The sequence below is a fragment of the Sceloporus occidentalis genome, unplaced genomic scaffold (assembly GCF_023333645.1).
Source record: "Sceloporus occidentalis isolate IW3139 unplaced genomic scaffold, rSceOcc1.0.p SCAF_174, whole genome shotgun sequence".
NCBI lineage: Eukaryota > Metazoa > Chordata > Lepidosauria > Squamata > Phrynosomatidae > Sceloporus > Sceloporus occidentalis.
Window position 1 is genome coordinate 323,036 of NW_028317154.1, and position 23,613 is coordinate 346,648.

The 23,613-nt window shown below is 43.2% G+C and overlaps 1 protein-coding gene and 18 non-coding genes across 19 annotated transcripts; 2 read left to right on the plus strand and 17 right to left on the minus strand.

The window, feature by feature from the left end:
- Positions 1–420: 420 nt before the first annotated feature.
- TRNAH-AUG (transfer RNA histidin (anticodon AUG)) lies at positions 421–493 on the minus strand. The gene has a single exon. It is a non-coding gene; the product is annotated as a tRNA-His (tRNA).
- A 470-nt stretch (positions 494–963) lies between these two features.
- On the minus strand, positions 964–1,035 carry TRNAH-GUG (transfer RNA histidin (anticodon GUG)). The gene has a single exon. It is a non-coding gene; the product is annotated as a tRNA-His (tRNA).
- A 630-nt stretch (positions 1,036–1,665) lies between these two features.
- Positions 1,666–1,738, minus strand: TRNAH-AUG (transfer RNA histidin (anticodon AUG)). Its single transcript has one exon. It is a non-coding gene; the product is annotated as a tRNA-His (tRNA).
- Positions 1,739–2,875: 1,137 nt separating this feature from the next.
- TRNAH-GUG (transfer RNA histidin (anticodon GUG)) lies at positions 2,876–2,947 on the minus strand. Its single transcript has one exon. It is a non-coding gene; the product is annotated as a tRNA-His (tRNA).
- Positions 2,948–2,955: 8 nt separating this feature from the next.
- On the minus strand, positions 2,956–3,028 carry TRNAR-ACG (transfer RNA arginine (anticodon ACG)). The gene has a single exon. It is a non-coding gene; the product is annotated as a tRNA-Arg (tRNA).
- A 551-nt stretch (positions 3,029–3,579) lies between these two features.
- On the minus strand, positions 3,580–3,652 carry TRNAR-ACG (transfer RNA arginine (anticodon ACG)). Its single transcript has one exon. It is a non-coding gene; the product is annotated as a tRNA-Arg (tRNA).
- Positions 3,653–4,127: 475 nt separating this feature from the next.
- TRNAH-GUG (transfer RNA histidin (anticodon GUG)) lies at positions 4,128–4,199 on the minus strand. The gene has a single exon. It is a non-coding gene; the product is annotated as a tRNA-His (tRNA).
- Positions 4,200–4,207: 8 nt separating this feature from the next.
- On the minus strand, positions 4,208–4,280 carry TRNAH-AUG (transfer RNA histidin (anticodon AUG)). The gene has a single exon. It is a non-coding gene; the product is annotated as a tRNA-His (tRNA).
- A 550-nt stretch (positions 4,281–4,830) lies between these two features.
- TRNAR-ACG (transfer RNA arginine (anticodon ACG)) lies at positions 4,831–4,903 on the minus strand. The gene has a single exon. It is a non-coding gene; the product is annotated as a tRNA-Arg (tRNA).
- A 470-nt stretch (positions 4,904–5,373) lies between these two features.
- On the minus strand, positions 5,374–5,445 carry TRNAH-GUG (transfer RNA histidin (anticodon GUG)). The gene has a single exon. It is a non-coding gene; the product is annotated as a tRNA-His (tRNA).
- Positions 5,446–5,453: 8 nt separating this feature from the next.
- Positions 5,454–5,526, minus strand: TRNAH-AUG (transfer RNA histidin (anticodon AUG)). The gene has a single exon. It is a non-coding gene; the product is annotated as a tRNA-His (tRNA).
- Positions 5,527–6,689: 1,163 nt separating this feature from the next.
- Positions 6,690–6,762, minus strand: TRNAC-ACA (transfer RNA cysteine (anticodon ACA)). Its single transcript has one exon. It is a non-coding gene; the product is annotated as a tRNA-Cys (tRNA).
- Positions 6,763–8,604: 1,842 nt separating this feature from the next.
- TRNAR-ACG (transfer RNA arginine (anticodon ACG)) lies at positions 8,605–8,677 on the minus strand. The gene has a single exon. It is a non-coding gene; the product is annotated as a tRNA-Arg (tRNA).
- Positions 8,678–9,227: 550 nt separating this feature from the next.
- Positions 9,228–9,300, minus strand: TRNAR-ACG (transfer RNA arginine (anticodon ACG)). Its single transcript has one exon. It is a non-coding gene; the product is annotated as a tRNA-Arg (tRNA).
- Positions 9,301–11,739: 2,439 nt separating this feature from the next.
- TRNAR-ACG (transfer RNA arginine (anticodon ACG)) lies at positions 11,740–11,812 on the minus strand. The gene has a single exon. It is a non-coding gene; the product is annotated as a tRNA-Arg (tRNA).
- Positions 11,813–12,362: 550 nt separating this feature from the next.
- On the minus strand, positions 12,363–12,435 carry TRNAR-ACG (transfer RNA arginine (anticodon ACG)). Its single transcript has one exon. It is a non-coding gene; the product is annotated as a tRNA-Arg (tRNA).
- Positions 12,436–15,436: 3,001 nt separating this feature from the next.
- TRNAI-UAU (transfer RNA isoleucine (anticodon UAU)) lies at positions 15,437–15,529 on the plus strand. The gene is given in 2 exon segments: positions 15,437–15,474; positions 15,494–15,529. It is a non-coding gene; the product is annotated as a tRNA-Ile (tRNA).
- A 138-nt stretch (positions 15,530–15,667) lies between these two features.
- TRNAV-AAC (transfer RNA valine (anticodon AAC)) lies at positions 15,668–15,740 on the minus strand. The gene has a single exon. It is a non-coding gene; the product is annotated as a tRNA-Val (tRNA).
- Positions 15,741–16,269: 529 nt separating this feature from the next.
- LOC149279082 (F-box/LRR-repeat protein 12-like) lies at positions 16,270–21,917 on the plus strand. The gene is made up of 3 exons (XM_089501429.1): positions 16,270–16,370; positions 17,424–17,496; positions 21,111–21,917. The coding sequence occupies exons 1-3, from the start codon at positions 16,294–16,296 to the stop codon at positions 21,915–21,917; spliced, it is 957 nt and encodes a 318-aa protein (XP_089357555.1). The 5' UTR covers positions 16,270–16,293.
- The last annotated feature ends 1,696 nt before the right edge of the window (positions 21,918–23,613 follow it).

A 23,613-nucleotide genomic window follows, 5' to 3' on the forward strand; every position in this document is an offset into this window, starting at 1 on the left:
TTGGTAGGAAATGACTAAACAATGAAGAGATAGAATGCTAAAATATGCCAAAAAAAGAAGAAAAAAGGAGAAAGAAAAAATGAGCTTCGTGATCATGAAAAAAGGTGGCCAAGTAGTTGGCTTGTTCCCACAAGCAAATGGAAAGGTAGAAATGCTTGCTTGAAAGCACAGTGAAGATATTTCTGCTAGTTACCTCTCATTGTTTTCCATCTGTGTCAGACTCTTTCTTCCCAAGTGAATGTGCATTTAAGCACGCGCAGCCTCTAATGAACAGGTGTTGCGAGAACAAATACGTAACAAGGAATTCTGGACAGGAGCTTGAAAGCACTGTAGCAATTTAGAAAAATTAGAGTGCCGTGACCCGGATTGCTGCGGCCACAGCGCAGAGTACTAACCACTATACGATCACGGCAGACAAGATGAGCCAGGTAGGAGTCGAACCTACAATCTTCTGATCCATAGTCAGACGTGTTATCCATTGCACCACTGGCCCACACATGTGAAAAGTTGGATATCCGTTGCTTTAGTGAGAAGACTGAGGTAGCTTCTTGAGAGCATAAAAGAGTGAGACTTCATGTTTTCTAGAAAGGGAGCTATGGCAGGCAAATTATTTGGTAGGAAATGACTAAACAATGTAGAGATAAAATGCTAAAATACGCCAAAAAAAGAAGAAAAAAGGAGAAAGAAAAAAGGAGCTTCGTGATCATGAAAAAAGGTGGCCAAGTAGTTGGCTTGTTCCCACAAGCAAAAGGAAAGGTAGAAATGCTTGCTTGAAAGCACAGTGAAGATATTTCTGCTAGTTACCTCTCATTGTTTTCCATCTGTGTCAAACTCTTTCTTCCCAAGTGAATGTGCATTTAAGAACGCGCAGCCTCTAATGAACAGGTGTTGCGAGAACATATCCGTAACAAGGAATTCTGGACAGGAGCTTGAAAGGACTGTAGCAATTTAAAAAAAGTAGAGTGCCGCGACCCGGATTCGAACCGGGGTTGCTGCGGCCACAACGCAGAGTACTAACCACTATACGATCACGGCAGGCAAGACGAGCCAGGTAGGAGTCAAACCTACAATCTTCTAATCCGTAGACAGACGCGTTATCCATTGCGCCACGGGCCCACACATTTAAAAGTTGGATACCCGTTGCTTTAGTGAGAAGATTGAGGTAGGTTCTTGAGAGCATAAAAGAGTGAGACTTCATGTTTGCTAGAAAGGGAGCTATGGCAGGCAAATTATTTGGTAGGAAATGACTAAACAATGTAGAGATAGAATGCTAAAATACGCCAAAAAAAGAAGAAAAAAGGAGAAAGAAAAAAGGAGCTTCGTGATCATGAAAAAAGGTGGCCAAGTAGTTGGCTTGTTCCCACAAGCAAATGGAAAGGTAGAAATGCTTGCTTGAAAGCACAGTGAAGATATTTCTGCTAGTTACCTCTCATTGTTTTCCATCTGTGTCAGACTCTTTCTTTCCAAGTGAATGTGCACTTAAGCACGCGCAGCCTCTAATGAACAGGTGTTGCGAGAACAAATACGTAACAAGGAATTCTGGACAGGAGCTTGAAAGCACTGTAGCAATTTAGAAAAATTAGAGTGCCGCGACCCGGCTTCGAACCGGGGTTGCTGCGGCCACAGTGCAGAGAACTAATCACTATACGAACACGGCAGACGAGATGAGCCAGGTAGGAGTCGAACCTACAATCTTCTGATCCATAGTCAGACGTGTTATCCATTGCACCACTGGCCCACACGTGTGAAAAGTTGGATATCCGTTGCTTTAGTGAGAAGACTGAGGTAGCTTCTTGAGAGCATAAAAGAGTGAGACTTCATGTTTTCTAGAAAGGGAGCTATGGCAGGCAAATTATTTGGTAGGAAATGAGTAAACAATGTAGAGATAAAATGCTAAAATACGCCAAAAAAAAGAAGAAAAAAGGAGAAAGAAAAAAGGAGCTTCGTGATCATGAAAAAAGGTGGCCAAGTAGTTCGCTTGTTCCCACAAGCAAAAGGAAAGGTAGAAATGCTTGCTTGAAAGCACAGTGAAGATATTTCTGCTAGTTACCTCTCATTGTTTTCCATCTGTGTCAGACTCTTTCTTCCCAAGTGAATGTGCATTTAAGAACGCGCAGCCTCTAATGAACAGGTGTTGCGAGAACATATCCGTAACAAGGAATTCTGGACAGGAGCTTGAAAGGACTGTAGCAATTTAAAAAAAGTAGAGTGCCGCGACCCGGATTCGAACCGGGGTTGTTGCGGCCACAATGCAGAGTACTAACCACTATATGATCACGGCAGGCAAGACGAGAAAGGTAGGCAAGACGAGCCAGGTAGGCAAGACAAGCCAGGTAGGCAAGACGAGCCAGGTAGGAGTCGAACCTACAATCTTCTAATCCGTAGACAGACGCGTTATCCATTGCGCCACGGGCCCACACATGTTAAAAGTTGGATACACGTTGCTTTAGTGAGAAGATTGAGGTAGGTTCTTGAGAGCATAAAAGAGTGAGACTTCATGTTTGCTAGAAAGGGAGCTATGGCAGGCAAATTATTTGGTAGGAAATGACTAAACAATGTAGAGATAGAATGCTAAAATACGCCAAAAAAAGAAGAAAAAAGGAGAAAGAAAAAAGGAGCTTCGTGATCATGAAAAAAGGTGGCCAAGTAGTTGGCTTGTTCCCACAAGCAAATGGAAAGGTAGAAATGCTTGCTTGAAAGCACAGTGAAGATATTTCTGCTAGTTACCTCTCATTGTTTTCCATCTGTGTCAGACTAGTGAATGTGCACTTAAGCACGCGCAGCCTCTAATGAACAGGTGTTGCGAGAACAAATACGTAACAAGGAATTCTGGACAGGAGCTTGAAAGCACTGTAGCAATTTAGAAAAATTAGAGTGCCGTGACCCGGACTCGAACCGGGGTTGCTGCGGCCACAACGCAGAGTACTAACCACTATACGATCACGGCAAGCAAGACGAGCCAGGTAGGAGTCGAACCTACAATCTTCTGATCCGTAGTCAGACGCGTTATCCATTGCGCCACTGGCCCACACATGTTAAAAACTGGATACCCGTTGCTTTAGTGAGAAGATTGAGGTAGGTTCTTGAGAGCATAAAAGAGTGAGACTTCATGTTTGCTAGAAAGGGAGCTATGGCAGGCAAATTATTTGGTAGGAAATGACTAAACAATGTAGAGATAGAATGCTAAAATACGCCAAAAAAAGAAGAAAAAAGGAGAAAGAAAAAAAGGAGCTTCGTGATCATGAAAAAAGGTGGCCAAGTAGTTGGCTTGTTCCCACAAGCAAATGGAAAGGTAGAAATGCTTGCTTGAAAGCACAGTGAAGATATTTCTGCTAGTTACCTCTCATTGTTTTCCATCTGTGTCAAACTCTTTCTTCCCAAGTGAATGTGCATTTAAGAACGCGCAGCCTCTAATGAACAGGTGTTGCGAGAACATATCCGTAACAAGGAATTCTGGACAGGAGCTTGAAAGGACTGTAGCAATTTAAAAAAAGTAGAGTGCCGCGACCCGGATTCGAACCAGGGTTGCTGCGGCCACAACGCAGAGTACTAACCACTATACGATCACACCAGGCAAGACGAGCCAGGTAGGAGTCGAACCTACAATCTTCTGATCCGTAGACAGACGCGTTATCCATTGCGCCACGGGCCCACACATGTTAAAAGTTGGATACCCGTTGCTTTAGTGAGAAGATTGAGGTAGGTTCTTGAGAGCATAAAAGAGTGAGACTTCATGTTTGCTAGAAAGGGAGCTATGGCAGGCAAATTATTTGGTAGGAAATGACTAAACAATGTAGAGATAGAATGCTAAAATATGCCAAAAATAGAAGAAAAAAGGAGAAAGAAAAAAGGAGAAAGAAAAAAGGAGCTTCGTGATCATGAAAAAAGGTGGCCAAGTAGTTGGCTTGTTCCCACAAGCAAATGGAAAGGTAGAAATGGTTGCTTGAAAGCACAGTGATGATATTTCTGCTAGTTACCTCTCATTGTTTTCCATCTGTGTCAGACTCTTTCTTCCCAAGTGAATGTGCACTTAAGCACACGCAGCCTCTGATGAACAGGTGTTGCGAGAACAAATACATAACAAGGAATTCTGGACAGGAGCTTGAAAGCACTGTAGCAATTTAGAGTGCCGTGACCCGGATTCGAACCAGGGTTGCTGCGGCCACAGCGCAGAGTACTAACCACTATACGATCACGGCAGACGAGATGAGCCAGGTAGGAGTCGAACCTACAATCTTCTGATCCATAGTCAGACGTGTTATCCATTGCACCACTGGCCCACACATGTGAAAAGTTGGATATCCGTTGCTTTAGTGAGAAGACTGAGGTAGCTTCTTGAGAGCATAAAAGAGTGAGACTTCATGTTTTCTAGAAAGGGAGCTATGGCAGGCAAATTATTTGGTAGGAAATGACTAAACAATGTAGAGATAAAATGCTAAAATATGCCAAAAAAAGAAGAAAAAAGGAGAAAGAAAAAAGGAGCTTCGTGATCATGAAAAAAGGTGGCCAAGTAGTTGGCTTGTTCCCACAAGCAAATGGAAAGGTAGAAATGCTTGCTTGAAAGCACAGTGAAGATATTTCTGCTAGTTACCTCTCATTGTTTTCCATCTGTGTCAGACTCTTTCTTCCCAAGTGAATGTGCATTTAAGCACGTGCAGCCTGTAATGAACAGGTGTTGCGAGAACATATGCGTAACAAGGAATTCTGGACAGGAGCTTGAAAGGACTGTAGCAATTTAGAAAAAATAGAGTGCCATGACCCGGATTCGAACCAGGGTTGATACGGCCACAACGCAGAGTACTACCCACTACACGATCACGGCAAGCAAGACGAGCCAGGTAGGAGTCGCACCTACAATCTTCTGATCCGTAGTCAGACGCGTTATCCATTGCGCCACTGGCCCACACATGTTAAAAACTGGATACCCGTTGCTTTAGTGAGAAGATTGAGGTAGGTTCTTGAGAGCATAAAAGAGTGAGACTTCATGTTTGCTAGAAAGGGAGCTATGGCAGGCAAATTATTTGGTAGGAAATGACTAAACAATGTAGAGATAGAATGCTAAAATATGCCAAAAAAAGAAGAAAAAAGGAGAAAGAAAAAAGGAGCTTCGTGATCATGAAAAAAGGTGGCCAAGTAGTTGGCTTGTTCCCACAAGCAAATGGAAAGGTAGAAATGCTTGCTTGAAAGCACAGTGAAGATATTTCTGCTAGTTACCTCTCATTGTTTTCCATCTGTGTCAGACTCTTTCTTCCCAAGTGAATGTGCACTTAAGCACGCGCAGCCTCTAATGAACAGGTGTTGCGAGAACAAATATGTAACAAGGAATTCTGGACAGGAGCTTGAAAGCACTGTAGCAATTTAGAAAAATTAGAGTGCCGTGACCCGGATTCGAACCGGGGTTGCTGCGGCCACAACGCAGAGTACTAACCACTATACGATCACGGCAGACAAGATGCGCCAGGTAGGAGTCGAACCTACAATCTTCTGATCCATAGTCAGACGTGTTATCCATTGCACCACTGGCCCACACGTGTGAAAAGTTGGATATCCGTTGCTTTAGTGAGAAGACTGAGGTAGCTTCTTGAGAGCATAAAAGAGTGAGACTTCATGTTTGCTAGAAAGGGAGCTATGGCAGGCAAATTATTTGGTAGGAAATGACTAAACAATGTAGAGATAAAATGCTAAAATACGCCAAAAAAAGAAGAAAAAAGGAGAAAGAAAAAAGGAGCTTCGTGATCATGAAAAAAGGTGGCCAAGTAGTTCGCTTGTTCCCACAAGCAAAAGGAAAGGTAGAAATGCTTGCTTGAAAACACAGTGAAGATATTTCCGCTAGTTACCTCTCATTGTTTTCCATCTGTGTCAGACTCTTTCTTCCCAAGTGAATGTGCATTTAAGAACGCGCAGCCTCTAATGAACAGGTGTTGCGAGAACATATCCGTAACAAGGAATTCTGGACAGGAGCTTGAAAGCACTGTAGCAATTTAGAAAAATTAGAGTGCCGCGACCCGGGTTCGAACCGGGGTTGCTGCGGCCACAACGCAGAATACTAACCACTATACGATCACGGCAGGCAAGACGAGCCAGGTAGGAGTCGCACCTACAATCTTCTGACCCGTAGACAGACGCGTTATCCATTGCGCCACAGGCCCACACATGTTAAAAGTTGGATACCCGTTGCTTTAGTGAGAAGATTGAGGTAGGTTCTTGAGAGCATAAAAGAGTGAGACTTCATGTTTGCTAGAGAGGGAGCTATGGCAGGCAAATTATTTGGTAGGAAATGACTAAACAATGTAGAGATAGAATGTTAAAATACGCCAAAAAAAGAAGAAAGAAAAAAGGAGCTTCGTGATCATGAAAAAAGGTGGCCAAGTAGTTGGCTTGTTCCCACAAGCAAATGGAAAGGTAGAAATGCTTGCTTGAAAGCACAGTGAAGATATTTCTGCTAGTTACCTCTCATTGTTTTCCATCTGTGTCAGACTCTTTCTTCCCAAGTGAATGTGCACTTAAGCACGCGCAGCCTCTAATGAACAGGTGTTGTGAGAACAAATATGTAACAAGGAATTCTGGACAGGAGCTTGAAAGGACTGTAGCAATTTAGAAAGACTGGAGTGCCGTGACCCGGATTCAAACTGGGGTTGCTGCGGCCACAACGCAGAGTGCTAACCACTATACGATCACAGCAGGCAAGACGAGCCAGGTAGGAGTTGAACCTACAATCTTCTGATCTGTAGTCAGACGCGTTATCCATTGCGCCACTGGCCCACACATGTTAAAAGTTGGATACCCGTTGCTTTAGTGAGAAGATTGAGGTAGGTTCTTGAGAGCATAAAAGAGTGAGACTTCATGTTTGCTAGAAAGGGAGCTATGGCAGGCAAATTATTTGGTAGAAAATGACTAAACAATGTAGAGATAGAATGCTAAAATACGCCAAAAAAAGAAGAAAAAAGGAGAAAGAAAAAAGGAGCTTCGTGATCATGAACGAAGCAAAAGGAAAGGTAGAAATGCTTGCTTGAAAGCACAGTGAAGATATTTCTGCTAGTGAACTTCTGTTTTACATTCAGACTCGGCATTTTGTACTGTCTATTCCCAGGGGCCCCCTCCTGTCCCGCCCGTTGTCCCCCTTTGAGTTGCTATGTTCTTCTACCTCAGAGACCCCGCATCTGTTGTCGGTGCTCTATGCCCTGCTGTTGGATTCCGCATCCAGGTCGAAACCCTATTTTATGAGCATGTGGGAGGGAGATCTCTCCGTCTCACCATCCCTTCAGGACTGGGATAAGGTTTTGTTTGCTATTCATCGGGGCTCCATCTCCAGCAGGATTCAGGAGTGCTCGTACAAGCTTTTGACGAGATGGTACAGGACGCCCGTGGACCTCCATAGGTTCTTTCCCTCGGTCTCTGATACTTGTTGGAGGTGCGGGTCCGACAGGGGAACTTTGTACCACATATGGTGGCAATGTTCGGTGGTTCAGTCCTTCTGGCGAGTGGTTTTGCGGGTGGTGGAGCGTGTAGGTGGCATGGATCTCTGGGATAAACCAGAAGCAGTTTTGTTACACCTTACCTCCCTTGCACCTCAAGCTTACAAGCGCACACTTACCATACACCTCCTCAATGCGGCCAAGGCCGTGATACCCAAGTTTTGGCGTACACCCGCTCCCCCGCCAATCTCTGTGTGGCTTCAGAAGGTAACTCTTATTGAACAAATGGAGGAGTTAGTCTGGACGTCCAGGGGAAAGGGTTACCAGCATACCAGGCGCTGGTTCTGGTGGCATGAATTTGTTGCCTCAGCGGATTTTAGGGACGTTTTGGGTCAGTACCTCACGGCTACTCCTCCCCCGCGCTCCCCTCACTAGCTATGCTCAGTCGCGACGACTCACTACGCTCTTCGGATGACGGGTAGGGATGGTCGAAGCAGGTCCTTACTCTGTTGTATGTGTCCTCCTTATGCATTTTTTATTTTTACCGTCACCTCTTTTATGTATCTATGTTTATCCGGAGCAACTGCTTGTGGAGCTGTTTTCTAGTTCTGTTATATATGTTTATTTTCCTTTTTCGGCTCCGTTTATTTGATGTATGCAGAATGTGTTGTCACCTTGCCTCTGCTGATTTTTCCACGATTCTCTGCCTCTTGTGGCCGGGCTGGATCGACCTGGTGGCATCCATTGTTCTTTTTACACTCAGGAGACTTTATGTAATAGTATCGTCTGTGACATCTATGCTATGTGATGGTTTGTTTACCCTCATTTGGATCTGTGTTTGGTATGCTGCCTGCTACCATCTACTTTTATACCTGCATATTGTTTATGGTCTCTGTATTTTACACTGCTCAATAAACGGTGAATTTAAAAAAAAAAAAAAAAAGATATTTCTGCTAGTTACCTCTCATTGTTTTCCATCTGTGTCAGACTCTTTCTTCCCAAGTGAATGTGCATTTAAGCACGTGCAGCCTGTAATGAACAGGTGTTGCGAGAACATATGCGTAACAAGGAATTCTGGACAGGAGCTTGAAAGGACTGTAGCAATTTAGAAAAAATAGAGTGCCGTGACCCGGATTTGCTGCGGCCACAACGCAGAGTACTAACCACTATACGATCACGACAAGCAAGACGAGCCAGGTAGGAGTCAAACCTACAATCTTCTGATCCGTAGTCAGACGCGTTATCCATTGCGCCACTGGCCCACACATGTTAAAATTTGGATACCCGTTGCTTTAGTGAGAAGATTGAGGTAGGTTCTTGAGAGCATAAAAGAGTGAGACTTCATGTTTTCTAGAAAGGGAGCTATGGCAGGCAAATTATTTGGTAGGAAATGACTAAACAATGTAGAGATAGAATGCTAAAATACGCCAAAAAAAGAAGAAAAAAGGAGAAAGAAAAAAGGAGCTTCGTGATCATGAAAAAAGGTGGCCAAGTAGTTGGCTTGTTCCCACAAGCAAATGGAAAGGTAGAAATGCTTGCTTGAAAGCACAGTGAAGATATTTCTGCTAGTTACCTCTCATTGTTTTCCATCTGTGTCAGACTCTTTCTTCCCAAGTGAATGTGCACTTAAGCACGCGCAGCCTCTAATGAACAGGTGTTGCGAGAACAAATACGTAACAAGGAATTCTGGACTGGAGCTTGAAAGCACTGTAGCAATTTAGAAAAATTAGAGTGCCGTGAGCCGGATTCGAACCGGGGTTGCTGCGGCCACAACGCAGAGTACTAACCACTATACGATCACGGCAGACGAGATGAGCCAGGTAGGAGTCGAACCTACAATCTTCTGATCCGTAGTCAGACGCGTTATCCATTGCGCCACTGGCCCACACATGTTAAAATTTGGATACCCGTTGCTGTAGTGAGAAGATTGAGGTAGGTTCTTGAGAGCATAAAAGAGTGAGACTTCATGTTTGCTAGAAAGGGAGCTATGGCAGGCAAATTATTTGGTAGGAAATGACTAAACAATGTAGAGATAGAATGCTAAAATACGCCAAAAAAAAGCAGAAAACAGGAGAAAGAAAAAAGGAGCTTCGTGATCATGAAAAAAGGTGGCCAAGTAGTTGGCTTCTTCCCACAAGCAAAAAGAAAGGTAGAAATGCTTGCTTGAAAGCACAGTGAAGATATTTCTGCTAGTTACCTCTCATTGTTTTCCATCTGTGTCAGACTCTTTCTTCCCAAGTGAATGTGCATTTAAGCACGCGCAGCCTCTAATGAACAGGTGTTGCGAGAACATATCCGTAACAAGGAATTCTGGACAGGAGCTTGAAAGGACTGTAGCAATTTAGAAAAATTAGAGTGCCGTGAGCCGGAGTTGCTGCGGCCACAGCGCAAAGTACTAACCACTATACAATGTCGGCAGGCAAGACAAGCCAGGTAGGAGTCGAACCTACAATCTTGTGATCCGTAGTCAGACGCATTATCCATTGCGCCACTGGCCCACACGTGTTAAAAGTTGGTTACCCGTTGCTTTAGCGAGAAGATTGAGGTAGCTTCTTGAGAGCATAAAAGTGTGAGACTTCATGTTTGCTAGAAAGGGAGCTATGGGAGGCAAATTATTTGGTAGGAAATGACTAAACAATGTAGAGATAGAATGCTAAAATACGCCAAAAAAAGAAGAAAAAGGAGCTTCGTGATCATGAAAAAAGGTGGCCAAGTAGTTGGCTTGTTCCCACAAGCAAAAGGAAAGGTAGAAATGCTTGCTTGAAAGCACAGTGAAGATATTTCTGCTAGTTACCTCTCATTGTTTTCCATCTGTGTCAGACTCTTTCTTCCCAAGTGAATGTGCACTTAAGCACACGCAGCCTCTAATGAACAGGTGTTGCGAGAACATATCCGTAACAAGGAATTCTGGACAGGAGCTTGAAAGGACTGTAGCAATTTAGAAAAAGTAGAGTGCCATGACACGGATTGGAACCGGGGTTGCTGCGGCCACAAGACAGAGTACTAACCACTATACGATCAGGGCAAACGATCACGGCAAACGAGATGAGCCAGATAGGAGTTGATCCTACAATCTTCTGATCCGTAGTCAGATGTGTTATCCATTTCGCCACTGGCCCACACACATTAGAAGTTGGATACCCGTTGCTTTAGCACTACTGGCCCACACACATTAGAAGTTGGATACCCGTTGCTTTAGCGAGAAGATTGAGGCAGTTTCTTGAGAGCATAAAAGAGTAAGAGTGCTGTGAGCTGGAGTTGCTGCAGCCACAACGCAGAGTACTAACCACTATACGATCACGGCAGGCAGGTAGGAGCCAAACGTACAATCTTCTGATCCGTAGTCAGACGCGTTATCCATCGCGCCACCGACCCACGCATGTTAAGAGTTGGATACCTGTTGCTTTAGCAAGAAGATTGAGGTAGCTTCTTGAGCGCATAAAAGAGTGAGACCATGTTTTCTAGAAATTGAGCTATGGCCGGCAAATTCTTTGGTAGGAAATGACTAAACAATGTAGCGATAGGGTGCTAAAATATACCCCAAAGAAGAAGAAAAAAAGGAGAAAGAAAAAAGGAGCTTCGTGATCATGAAAAAAGGTGGAGAAGTAGTTGGCTTGTTCCCACAAGCAAAAGGAAAGGTAGAAATGCTTGCTTGAAAGCACAGTGAAGATATTCCTGCTAGTTAGCTCTGTCACGGTCACAACGCAGAGTACTAACCACTATACGATCACGACAAGCAAGACGAGCCAGGTAGGAGTCGAACCTACAATCTTCTGATCCGTAGGCAGACACGTTATCCATTGCGCCACAGGCCCACACATGTTAAAAGTTGGATACCCGTTGCTTTAGTGAGAAGATTGAGGTAGGTTCTTGAGAGCATAAAAGAGTGAGACTTCATGTTTGCTAGAAAGGGAGCTATGGCAGGCAAATTATTTGGTAGGAAATGACTAAACAATGTAGAGATAGAATGCTAAAATACGCCAAAAAAAGAAGAAAAAAGGAGAAAGAAAAAAGGAGCTTCGTGATCATGAACGAAGCAAAAGGAAAGGTAGAAATGCTTGCTTGAAAGCACAGTGAAGATATTTCTGCTAGTTACCTCTCATTGTTTTCCATCTGTGTCAGACTCTTTCTTCCCAAGTGAATGTGCATTTAAGCACGTGCAGCCTGTAATGAACAGGTGTTGCGAGAACATATGCGTAACAAGGAATTCTGGACAGGAGCTTGAAAGGACTGTAGCAATTTAGAAAAAATAGAGTGCCGTGACCCGGAGTTGCTGCGGCCACAACGCAGAATACTAACCACTATACGATCACGACAAGCAAGACGAGCCAGGTAGGAGTCGAACCTACAATCTTCTGATCCGTAGTCAGACGCGTTATCCATTGCGCCACTGGCCCACACATGTTAAAATTTGGATACCCGTTGCTTTAGTGAGAAGATTGAGGTAGGTTCTTGAGAGCATAAAAGAGTGAGACTTCATGTTTTCTAGAAAGGGAGCTATGGCAGGCAAATTATTTGGTAGGAAATGACTAAACAATGTAGAGATAGAATGCTAAAATACGCCAAAAAAAGAAGAAAAAAGGAGAAAGAAAAAAGGAGCTTCGTGATCATGAAAAAAGGTGGCCAAGTAGTTGGCTTGTTCCCACAAGCAAATGGAAAGGTAGAAATGCTTGCTTGAAAGCACAGTGAAGATATTTCTGCTAGTTACCTCTCATTGTTTTCCATCTGTGTCAGACTCTTTCTTCCCAAGTGAATGTGCATTTAAGCACACGCAGCCTCTAATGAACAGGTGTTGCGAGAACAAATACGTAACAAGGAATTCTGGACTGGAGCTTGAAAGCACTGTAGCAATTTAGAAAAATTAGAGTGCCGTGAGCCGGATTTGAACCGGGGTTGCTGCGGCCACAACGCAGAGTACTAACCACTATACGATCACGGCAGACGAGATGAGCCAGGTAGGAGTCAAACCTACAATCTTCTGATCCGTAGTCAGACGCGTTATCCATTGCGCCACTGGCCCACACATGTTAAAAGTTGGATACCCGTTGCTTTAGTGAGAAGATTGAGGTAGGTTCTTGAGAGCATAAAAGAGTGAGACTTCATGTTTGCTAGAAAGGGAGCTATGGCAGGCAAATTATTTGGTAGGAAATGACTAAACAATGTAGAGATAGAATGCTAAAATACGCCAAAAAAAAGCAGAAAACAGGAGAAAGAAAAAAGGAGCTTCGTGATCATGAAAAAAGGTGGCCAAGTAGTTGGCTTCTTCCCACAAGCAAAAAGAAAGGTAGAAATGCTTGCTTGAAAGCACAGTGAAGATATTTCTGCTAGTTACCTCTCATTGTTTTCCATCTGTGTCAGACTCTTTCTTCCCAAGTGAATGTGCATTTAAGCACGCGCAGCCTCTAATGAACAGGTGTTGCGAGAACATATCCGTAACAAGGAATTCTGGACAGGAGCTTGAAAGGACTGTAGCAATTTAGAAAAATTAGAGTGCCGTGAGCTGGAGTTGCTGAGGCCACAGCGCAAAGTACTAACCACTATACAATGTCGGCAGGCAAGACAAGCCAGGTAGGAGTCGAACCTACAATCTTGTGATCCGTAGTCAGACGCATTATCCATTGCGCCACTGGCCCACACGTGTGAAAAGTTGGTTACCCGTTGCTTTAGCGAGAAGATTGAGGTAGCTTCTTGAGAGCATAAAAGTGTGAGACTTCATGTTTGCTAGAAAGGGAGCTATGGGAGGCAAATTATTTGGTAGGAAATGACTAAACAATGTAGAGATAGAATGCTAAAATACGCCAAAAAAAGAAGAAAAAGGAGCTTCGTGATCATGAAAAAAGGTGGCCAAGTAGTTGGCTTGTTCCCACAAGCAAAAGGAAAGGTAGAAATGCTTGCTTGAAAGCACAGTGAAGATATTTCTGCTAGTTACCTCTCATTGTTTTCCATCTGTGTCAGACTCTTTCTTCCCAAGTGAATGTGCACTTAAGCACACGCAGCCTCTAATGAACAGGTGTTGCGAGAACATATCCGTAACAAGGAATTCTGGACAGGAGCTTGAAAGGACTGTAGCAATTTAGAAAAAGTAGAGTGCCATGACACGGATTGGAACCGGGGTTGCTGCGGCCACAAGACAGAGTACTAACCACTATACGATCAGGGTAAACGATCACGGCAAACGAGATGAGCCAGGTAGGAGTTGATCCTACAATCTTCTGATCCGTAGTCAGATGTGTTATCCATTGCGCCACTGGCCCACACACATTAGAAGTTGGATACCCGTTGCTTTAGCACTACTGGCCCACACACATTAGAAGTTGGATACCCGTTGCTTTAGCGAGAAGATTGAGGCAGTTTCTTGAGAGCATAAAAGAGTAAGAGTGCTGTGAGCTGGAGTTGCTGCAGCCACAACGCAGAGTACTAACCACTATACGATCACGGCAGGCAGGTAGGAGCCAAACGTACAATCTTCTGATCCGTAGTCAGACGCGTTATCCATCGCGCCACCGACCCACGCATGTTAAGAGTTGGATACCTGTTGCTTTAGCAAGAAGATTGAGGTAGCTTCTTGAGCGCATAAAAGAGTGAGACCATGTTTTCTAGAAATTGAGCTATGGCCGGCAAATTCTTTGGTAGGAAATGACTAAACAATGTAGCGATAGGGTGCTAAAATATACCCCAAAGAAGAAGAAAAAAAGGAGAAAGAAAAAAGGAGCTTCGTGATCATGAAAAAAGGTGGAGAAGTAGTTGGCTTGTTCCCACAAGCAAAAGGAAAGGTAGAAATGCTTGCTTGAAAGCACAGTGAAGATATTCCTGCTAGTTAGCGCTGTCACGGTCAGGACTACTTGCCAAGCCGTGACTGTGTGGAGTGCGTGGGCATGAAGGGGTTAATAGCACCAGGCCTCTGGATTTACTAACTTCACCCCTTAACAAGGCATAACTTACACCAAATTAACCCCCAAATCCTGCCTGTATCCCCCCAGGTAGTCTGCCACCACTCACGATTTTGATACCGGATTCGTGAGAAATCCGAATTAGAACCTTTATCTCTATATATATATCAACCCACCCCGGGCAACTAACATATATATATATATATATATCCTGTAAAACTTAATAACAATATGGGAACGTGTTATCCTCTCTTAGGGTTCGTGGATATCGATACTAGAGCCCAAAGACAGACTTAGATTATGAATATTTTAATAACAAAAAGACAAAGATTACACAGTGCCAGAATTACAAAAACAAGACATACAAAAGAAAAATAAAACAGCAAACAGTTCTTAAAAACAAAGGGACTTAAACACAGGACCCTCACTCACGAGTTTCTCCAATAAGCAGGCCTGTGGGAACTCCTTAAGTCCAGATGGTTTCTTACGATGTTGTTCTGATCAGAGTATATCATGGAGTTCTGCTCTGAGGTCGCTGCATTGTCCCTAAATCAGACTCTGTTTCAAGAAAACACCCCTCTGACCACATGTCCAATTATATGACACCTTTTCCAAGAATTGGTTCCCATCTTTGATGTGCCAATAAGTTATGGTGGGGTAAAGGTGATGGAAACCCCTCCACTTAAGATAGGAATGGAATTCCTATAACTCAGGGTCCTTATCTGTGAGGCCATGAATCACTACAGGGGTCCTTTGGGAAGATGACACCTCTAGCCAGAACAGATACAGAGGGCATGCACAAAGAAACACATTTAGATCAACCTCAGATTAACTCATTGAATGCTTAAACAAAGAAGCTAACCACCTCTGCTGGGTTACCCTTCCATGCATCCACTACGTTATATGAGTTAATCATGACAAGCTCTAATACTGAGAGTTTAGCTTTGACCATTCTGCAGAGGCAATATGTATTCAACAACCCCTATGTCTGAAATGGTGTCTCAATCCGAGTATTTGACAATTTGTTGAGTTTATATGTGAAATCATACCAGTTTGTGTATTAACGCCATGGAAGGATGTACAGCATGGATATAACAACGATACATGGAAAGCACGAGCATCTACTCAACGGCTCCAGTGGCGCAATCGGTTAGCGCGCGGTACTTATATGACAGTAACTGATGAGCAATGCCGAGGTTGTGAGTTCGAGCCTCACCTGGAGCAATCTTTTATTTCAATTAAAATTAATTCGTTTCAAACCTTTTCAGAGTTATATATTATTAAGGATGTTTAACAGAACATATTTTGCATTTTTAAAACTAAAAAAATGAGTGAGTAAACGGGAGGGGGGGGAGGAGAGGATGTTTCTGCCCGGTTTCGAGCCGGGGACTTTTCGCGTGTTAGGCGAACGTGATAACCGCTACACTACAGAAACCCGCTACAACGACTCCCTGTAATACTACAACAACAACACAAAAAAGCACCGAAGCGCATCATCAGGCTATACAAAAAAAACTTTTGAGGAAAGGGAAATTCTTTCATTTGAGAAAAGGAAATACAAATATTGCTCTGGGAGCAATTCGTTTTAAAGTTTCAGTATCCTGAGTGCAGTCTCCGAGTTCTAAACAATTAAGATTCCCTGGTAAACATTAGTGAAATTTAGTTCCGAGGCGCGGACATGGAATTCAGACTGGCTTTGTCCGTGACACGGACGCATATAGTTCTTTCGACACCAAACATGTGTATATCCCTCTTAAGCGAATAGCTCCGACGTATTAGAAGCCATTTTAGCTATGCCAGTGGCCTAATTAATATCGACCATGGTCTTCACAAATATGTCTTCCACAATACAATTGTATACACTCCTCTGGAGACAGTGTTGTTAAATCGTGCTCGCCACCTCTAGTGCTTAGAACTCTGTGACGGCTACAAAGATGTCGGTTGGTGCGAGTTGTGGCGAGAGTTACGGTATTACCGTTTCACCGACCATGTCGTGGCTCCCGGATAATGTACTGCTTGAGGTGCTGGGTTTCTTGTCAGTACGGGATTTGATCCGGAGCGGCAGGTAAAGGGCCTTATAATATGGCGGCAAATGGGGGCTATTGTGTCACGACAGGTGATAGTCACAATCCCATGTTAACTCTTCAAGCGCCGGTGGGTTTAAAGCTCGCAGTCGCTCTCCTGACAGCCAAAAGAGTATGATACAAATGAATTTAAATGTCGGTAAAAGGACGTGCCATGAAGTAAGGAGCGTGAATGCCCGACATTGATGTCCATGTAAAATCTGTGTGATTAAATTAGGATCTTTAGGGCAAACGTTGGTCAACGAAACAGGGTGAACTGGCAGTTTCTTGACGGACTGTAAATTACCCAGGCATTCACCTATTATGGGTAGAGTACAACAGCGATGTATAGTTGGAGGTAGCGTCATCTCTGGCTATTTCCTCTTCCCTTCCAGTACCTTGACAGGCCCGTACTGGTCATCCGGCCTTAAAGTGCCAGGGCTGCCTTGTTATACTCAGTCCGGCCCTTCCCCCTAACTACCCACCTGTCAGGAGCTTCCCTCCCTGCACACGATGCTTTCTGGCAGCCGCTCCACCTCTCCCCGCACACCTCGCTTTCCGGCAGCCGCTCCACCTCTCCCCGCGCGCCGCGCTTTCCGGCAGCCCCCCCTCCTCTCCCCGCGCGCCGTGCTTTCCGGCAGCCGCTCCACCTCTCACCTCTCCCCGCGCTTTCCGGCAGCCGCTCCACCTCTCCCCGCGCGCCGCGCTTTCCGGCAGCCGCTCCACCTCTCGCCGCGCTTTCTGGCAGCCGCTCCACCTCTCCCCGCGCACCGCGCTTTCTGGCAGCCGCCCAAGCTCTCCCCGCGCACCGCGCTTTCTGGCAGCCGCCCAAGCTCTCCCCGCGCACCGCGCTTTCTGGCAGCCGCCCAAGCTCTCCCCGCGCACCGCGCTTTCTGGCAGCCGCCCAAGCTCCCCGCGCACCGCGCTTTCTGGCAGCCGCCCAAGCTCTCCCCGCGCACCGCGCTTTCTGGCAGCCGCTCCACCTCTCCCCGCACACCATGCTTTCTGGCAGCCGCGCATCCAGTAATTGTTTCTTTTAAATTTTGTATATACAGAGTTTGCAAACGTTGGAAAAGGCTAATAATGGACAAATCGCTGTGGAAAAATGTTGATCTGACGCCATACAAGGTACGCTTGCTTTAATTCTGGTTCTTGACCGATTTACATTGATAATTTTTATATATATATATTTGTTTTTAGGTTAAAACCTTTTTATTCCTGTTCATCTTTTTAGATCTGAGACTGGCTCGTTGGGTAGAAGTAGGTGGGGGCTGTTTGATCGGTTGTATTTTTCTGTAATCTCAACGCAAAGGGTACATGTTTCTGTGCAGGGGCAGTAGCGGGTTTCAAAAAGATCTAGGGGCAGAAGCAGCATTGAGCAGCGTGAATGGAATCAATTTATCAACTTTTTATGGGGGAAAAAAAAACATACACGTGAATTGAATATAATGTGCTATAGTCTATGTTCCCATCTAATTGGAATGGGGGAAGCTAAGCAGTTTTGAAGAGTGTCTCTAACAGAAACACTCTGCAGAGTATGTAATGATTAATGCTCGATTATAAGGTGACCCCCACAAAATTTGAATATTAATTTAGGAAAAAAAGAGAACCTGGATATATACCCCTATATGCCACTCTGCCCCCCTATATGCCATTCTGCCTCCCTGATATTCCTTTTTACCCCCTATATGCCACTCTGGCTCCTTGATATTCATTTTTACCCCCTATATGCCACTCTGCCTTCAGAAAGCCCTATACCCCCCCATGCCACTCTTACTCTCCCCCGACTTACCAGTACATCCCTAGACTTCTCCCCGTGCTTCAGATTGCTAGGTGTCTAGTGAGAGAGGCGGTGGAGGACTGTGTGGTGCGTGCAGACAACCTCTGCTGCTGCTGGGACTTCAGCCGGGGATTCTATGAATGAGCACCGGAAGGTCATGTGATGCCGGCACTCCGTCATAGAGAAGCCCTGGCAGAGGTGCCAGCAGCAGCAGAGGTTGTCTGTGTGAATCACACAGACCTCCTCCAGCTGCCAGAGAGGAGGATCCAGTTCCCCTGCAGCGCTGCGGGGGGAATCTGGATCTTAGCCTTGTATTCAGACCTCTGTTTGAGGTCTGATTAGAAGACGACCAAGCAAATACGGTATATTAAAGGCAAAATTAAAGGACAGTTCCTGTAAGCAACCGGCAGCCATATTTCCCCCACCAGGAGAAAGTCTTGCTTGTTAAGTGCGGAAGGTGTTAATGATTGATACCATATATTTATGTGTGTATAATATATACGGTGTATATATAAAATCAGTGAGTAGATGTGTTCTAGCCAGCTGGAGAGATCCAAATCCACTAAAGACCAGCAATGTATTTATGGAGGGCACTGCCCTAGGCTTGACTCCCAGCAGCAGCCCCTTGGACAGCCTGTTGAGTGCCGGTACATTGTATCCTGGCGCTCTACCTCTTAAGGACCTCAGCTACTAAGTATACCATGCTAATGTGCCTGTGCCACCTAAGCACTCTTTGTAGTGTCTATGGGCCTTTTGGGGAGATCAGAGAACTTGCCTGTAACCGTTTCATTTAGGACCACCAACCTGGGCAACCCGATCTGCCCCTGATTTTAAATAAATAATTGTCAAAGTAGAGGTTAGGAGCCAACCACATATCCTGTACAAAAAGGTACTCCATGGTCCCCAATCCACAATCTCGCCAAAAGCTTTTCTATTATGTAGTAAGCTTGGTGATCTGCATAGAACAGTTTAGTACTTATGTTTCTGTTAAATATTTAACTTGGCATGTATAGGAGAATAAGTTGAAATACAATTTTTTTTTAATTTTATGTTGTATTTATAAAATTATATCACACGATGCACAACTAGGCATCTATATTAAATAAAAAATACATGAATTGTGCCGGCCTTCCAGGAAGAAAAATGTGTTTAGTTTTAGAATAGTTTAAATATTTTTGATGTCATGGAAAATAGATGTTGTTGTTTGTGATATATACATTTAACTGATTTTGATTTCTGGTATTGTACGTTAATTCAGTGGTTTCCAACACAGTCACACTAGCAGAGCAAGATTAAGCAGTTTGTACATTCTGTTCCAATACGGAGCTTAAACCTTTCTACGATAAAGGGGAACACCCACCAGTTTGTTTTTTTTATGCTAGAGTTACAATAAAAAACTTTTTTACATTTTTTTTTTTGTTTGGTTTGTAAAAAAAAATCTTGTTTATAGGCAATGTAAACTTAGTGTGACCAGCAGTTTTCTGTGTGATCTGCTACTGGTACGAGAAAGAGAGGTTTTGGGGTGATGCAGTAGTATTTGGGTCGAAATACGTGTCTGGCTTTTTTCTTCTATAGAATAGGTAGGGGTGTACCCAAGGAAATGTTTCTGCAGCAGGTAAATGTAGAATGCAGGTGTAAGGTGAGTATAGCCAATGTGATGGTGCTGAGCGGTGCTACATAATGTGACAGAGCATCTGGGGTGGGCAAATGTATGAGGTGTAATATCTGAGGTTATGCTGAGTGTAGGACAGTGTTGAATAATGTGCTGAGCATTTTTTTAATATGCCTGTGCATTGTACTACATACAGTGTTGTGAAAAGGTATTTTTCTTCTTTTTTGCGTATTTGTCACATTTAAATGTTTTCGATCATCTAAATAACTTACCTTGTCTAATATAAAAATGAACACAATGCAGATTTTAAATGATTATTTTATTTATTGAAGGTAATCAAAACCTTTTACTCATGTGAAAAAGTAATTGCCCCTCTAAGCTATTCACTGGTTGTGCCACCAGTGTCGACACAACAACTGTCTTCAAACATTTGCACTAACTGACAGTCTTTTGCATCGCTGTGTAGGAATTTTGGCCACTTGGGGAGTTTTTAGGCATGAACAGAATTTTTAATGTCAGGCCAAAGCATCTCAATCAAATTCAAGTCAGACCTATGACTAGACTACTCCAAAACCTTTATTTTGTGTCTTTTGAGCCATTCAGAGAGAGACTCTCTTCTGTGCTTGGTGGCCAGACATTCTCCTTCAGGATTTGCGCCCAGGTCCTGGAGCACCATAGCATCCCCAGACAATCACACTAACACCACCAGGTTTGACTGTTATGTGGAATGCTGTGTTCTTTATTTTTTCCGTCAGCAGTCTTTCTTATTGTGAAATCATGAACATTGACCTTAACTGAGGCAAGTGAGGCCTGCGGTTCTTTACATGTTAGTTTGGCTTCTGTTGTGACCTCCTGGATGTGTCGTCAATGCGCTCTTGGGGGAATTTTGGTAGGCCGGCCACTCCTGTGAAGATTGACCACTTTTTAAAGCAAACTAAAATTAGCAAACAAAGAAGGAAGTGGGAAAATACTTTTTCACAGTCTTGTATAACTGTTCAGGTCTGTTAAAAATATCTCTGATTTACTAGTAAGTTGGACCTTACATTGCTATATAGTGCTCTGTGTCTGTATAAATATTCCACCAGAAAGCTGTGTGTATTTGGCGTATAGCTATTTTCACAGACCATCGGTGCTCACGTGATGGGTTGACAAATGTTTATTTTATTTATGAAGTAAGGGGACAAAGCTGCTTTAGCGATACCCTCAAAAATAACATAGGAAAAGAAAGTGTTTAACGTTGTCTAAATAGAGCCAGACACTATTAAGCTATTTTAAACAGATTATTGTACTTGTATTAATACATATATTATATTGGTATGATAGTTTTTTTTTTTTTTTTTGTTATAACAGCTAAATTCAAAAATATTCTGGCACCTCGTGAGACACAGGATTGGAACCAGCCTGCAAACCCTAAAGGTAAAAGGTCTCTTGAATTCGGCGAAGAAGCAAGAATTCCTAACATCTGCAGTGCTTCAGGAGATGGAGAAACGATATCCCAACCTTGAAAACCTCCACCTGGAAGAGACTAGCCTCCGCTCCTTGAACTATAAATGTTTTCCATCAACTTTGAAAACGTTGGCGTTACACCAATGCGAGATCCCAATGGACTGGTTGAAAGCATCGCCCACCAAGAACAAAAATCTCTCAAATTTGCAGACTCTCGTTCTTAGAAATGTATCTTCGTTCTCCAATCACCACTTGGAGACTGTATGCAGTCAATCGTCGTTAAAAACGTTATCACTCACCGGCACTTACAGAGTAAACGACATTGGTATTCAGAAAGCTGTACCTTACTTGAAAAGCCTGGAGCATTTAAAGCTTCATGGTTGCAGCATTACAGATATCACCCTGCACTTAATTGGATGTCACATGAAGCATCTTCGGATTTTGGCTCTTACAAACTTTCGCTCCTTGACAGACTCTGGTCTCTCTTGTATTTCTGGTGTTAAGACTCTGGAGACGTTATGGCTCGAACACTGCAACGGTCTGTCCTCAAACTGTATAATAGCTGTGTGTGTCACTTTGCCAGTCCTAAAATATCTCAATCTAAATGGGATCATCTTTGAGGGGCGTGGTATAGATGATATACGGAAGAGTCTACCAAACTGTAGAATTACAAACTCAATCCCAGGCATGGATTCAACGCTCAAATTATAATTAAAAAGTAGACTGGCGGCTTCTTACATTGTGTAAAATGCCATTGTTCTTATAGGAAACCTATAAGAGGAATAAAAGTATCTGTTATGTAAAAGACTATTTAATAAAAAAAAGTATATATATATATATATATCTTATCTCTTTCTTACTATGATATTATTGATACTCAGAGGCACATGGTGCCTATGCTTACCTCTGCAAAAAGTCTGAAGTGTACATTTTTTGTAGGGACAGCCAACATTTTTCTTTTTGGTTGTGGAATTACAGATCCCAATATTTACAGCCTTATGAGAGTTGGAATTCAACAACAGAGAGAGTTCCTTGTTGGTCCCATGTGGATTAAACTCACCTTGTAGCAAAAATGTCTACAAAATACAATGAAAACACAATTTGCAAGAAGAACAAGGTTTAGTATTTATGCATAAAACCAATGGTGAGTCTGTGGTGAGTCTAATAATCACTCACATTGCTCGTTCTTCCTTCAAAATTGAGATGGTCATTGAATGAATTGCTGACCTGCCAGGACTAATGCTCAGCATTCTAGGTTTTTCCAGTAAGGTTCTCCTACGAGCAGTTTTTTTCCCCCCAGATTATCTCTTATTAATGGTTCTAAATGTTTTTCTTACCAGATATATTTTCACATTGAGAATGTATTGGCAAAACTCCTGACACCCAGCGGGTGCTGGATTCATTTACCAGAGGTGACGGTTTTCTTAGGTTATTGAATTCCAATTTCTCTATTTTCACTGCAGTAAATCTTTGGATGCATTCTATCTCAGGTAATAGAAAGTATTTATAGGCCGATTAATTTTAATTGTGTACACTGGCTTTTATGAAAGGTAGAAAAATTGCAAAATCAAAATTTAAAACACATAGCAAACACTCAACACACCACTGACCAGTTCCTTCAGAAGCACTTGAACAACAGGGTAGAGGATACCCATGCACAGTATGAAAACCTGTAGTACTAGCAAAACCGTTAACGATGACCGGTTAAATTAATCCATTAACGGGAATAGTCCCAGAAGATTGGAACTTTGCGAGTGCTGGGCCCGTTCACAAGAAAGGCAGGTAGGGTGGAGTCGGGCGACTACGGCCCTGTGAGTCTTACATCAGTAGTGGAGAAATGAATGGAAATTACTTTAAAGGATAGGATTGTTGGAACATCTAAAGTCACAAGGGTTTAAAGTTCAAAAACAAAATTGGTTTACTTCAGGAAGATCATGCCAAACTAATCTTATTGATTTTATTTTTGATTGGGTGACTAAAATAATTGATCATTATTATCCTACATAATAAACCGCAATCTCTGAGTTTAGATCCCAATGTCGAATGATTAAGCAGCGGCTGAGTGACAGACAAGAGAGGGTTGTAGTTAATGGCGTATATTTGGAGCGAGGTCTTGTTATTTCGGGGATCTGTGCTTGGACCCATTCTCTTTAATATATTTAATATAAGTGATATAGCAGAAGGTCTTGATGGTAAGGTATGTCTTTTTTCAGATGACGCAAAGATTTGCAACAGGGTTGATGTTCCTGGAGGGAGAAGCCAAATGGCAAATGATTTTTGGTAAATTAGAAAAAATGTCTGAGCTGTGGCACTTAAAGTTTCATGTGGATAAGTGCAAAATAACGCACACGGGGCATAAAAACGCAGGGGCAGAGTATAGAATATGTGTTACAGTCCTAATATTGAC

Coding starts and splice junctions, on each gene's coding strand:
- LOC149279082 (XM_089501429.1), top strand. CDS start 16,294: ATGTCGTGGCTCCCGGATAATGTACTGCTTGAGGTGCTGGGTTTCTTG. Junction 16,371..17,423: donor GATTTGATCCGGAGCGGCAG/GTAAAGGGCCTT, acceptor TTGTATATACAG/AGTTTGCAAACGTTGGAAAA. Junction 17,497..21,110: donor TTGATCTGACGCCATACAAG/GTACGCTTGCTT, acceptor TTGTTATAACAG/CTAAATTCAAAAATATTCTG.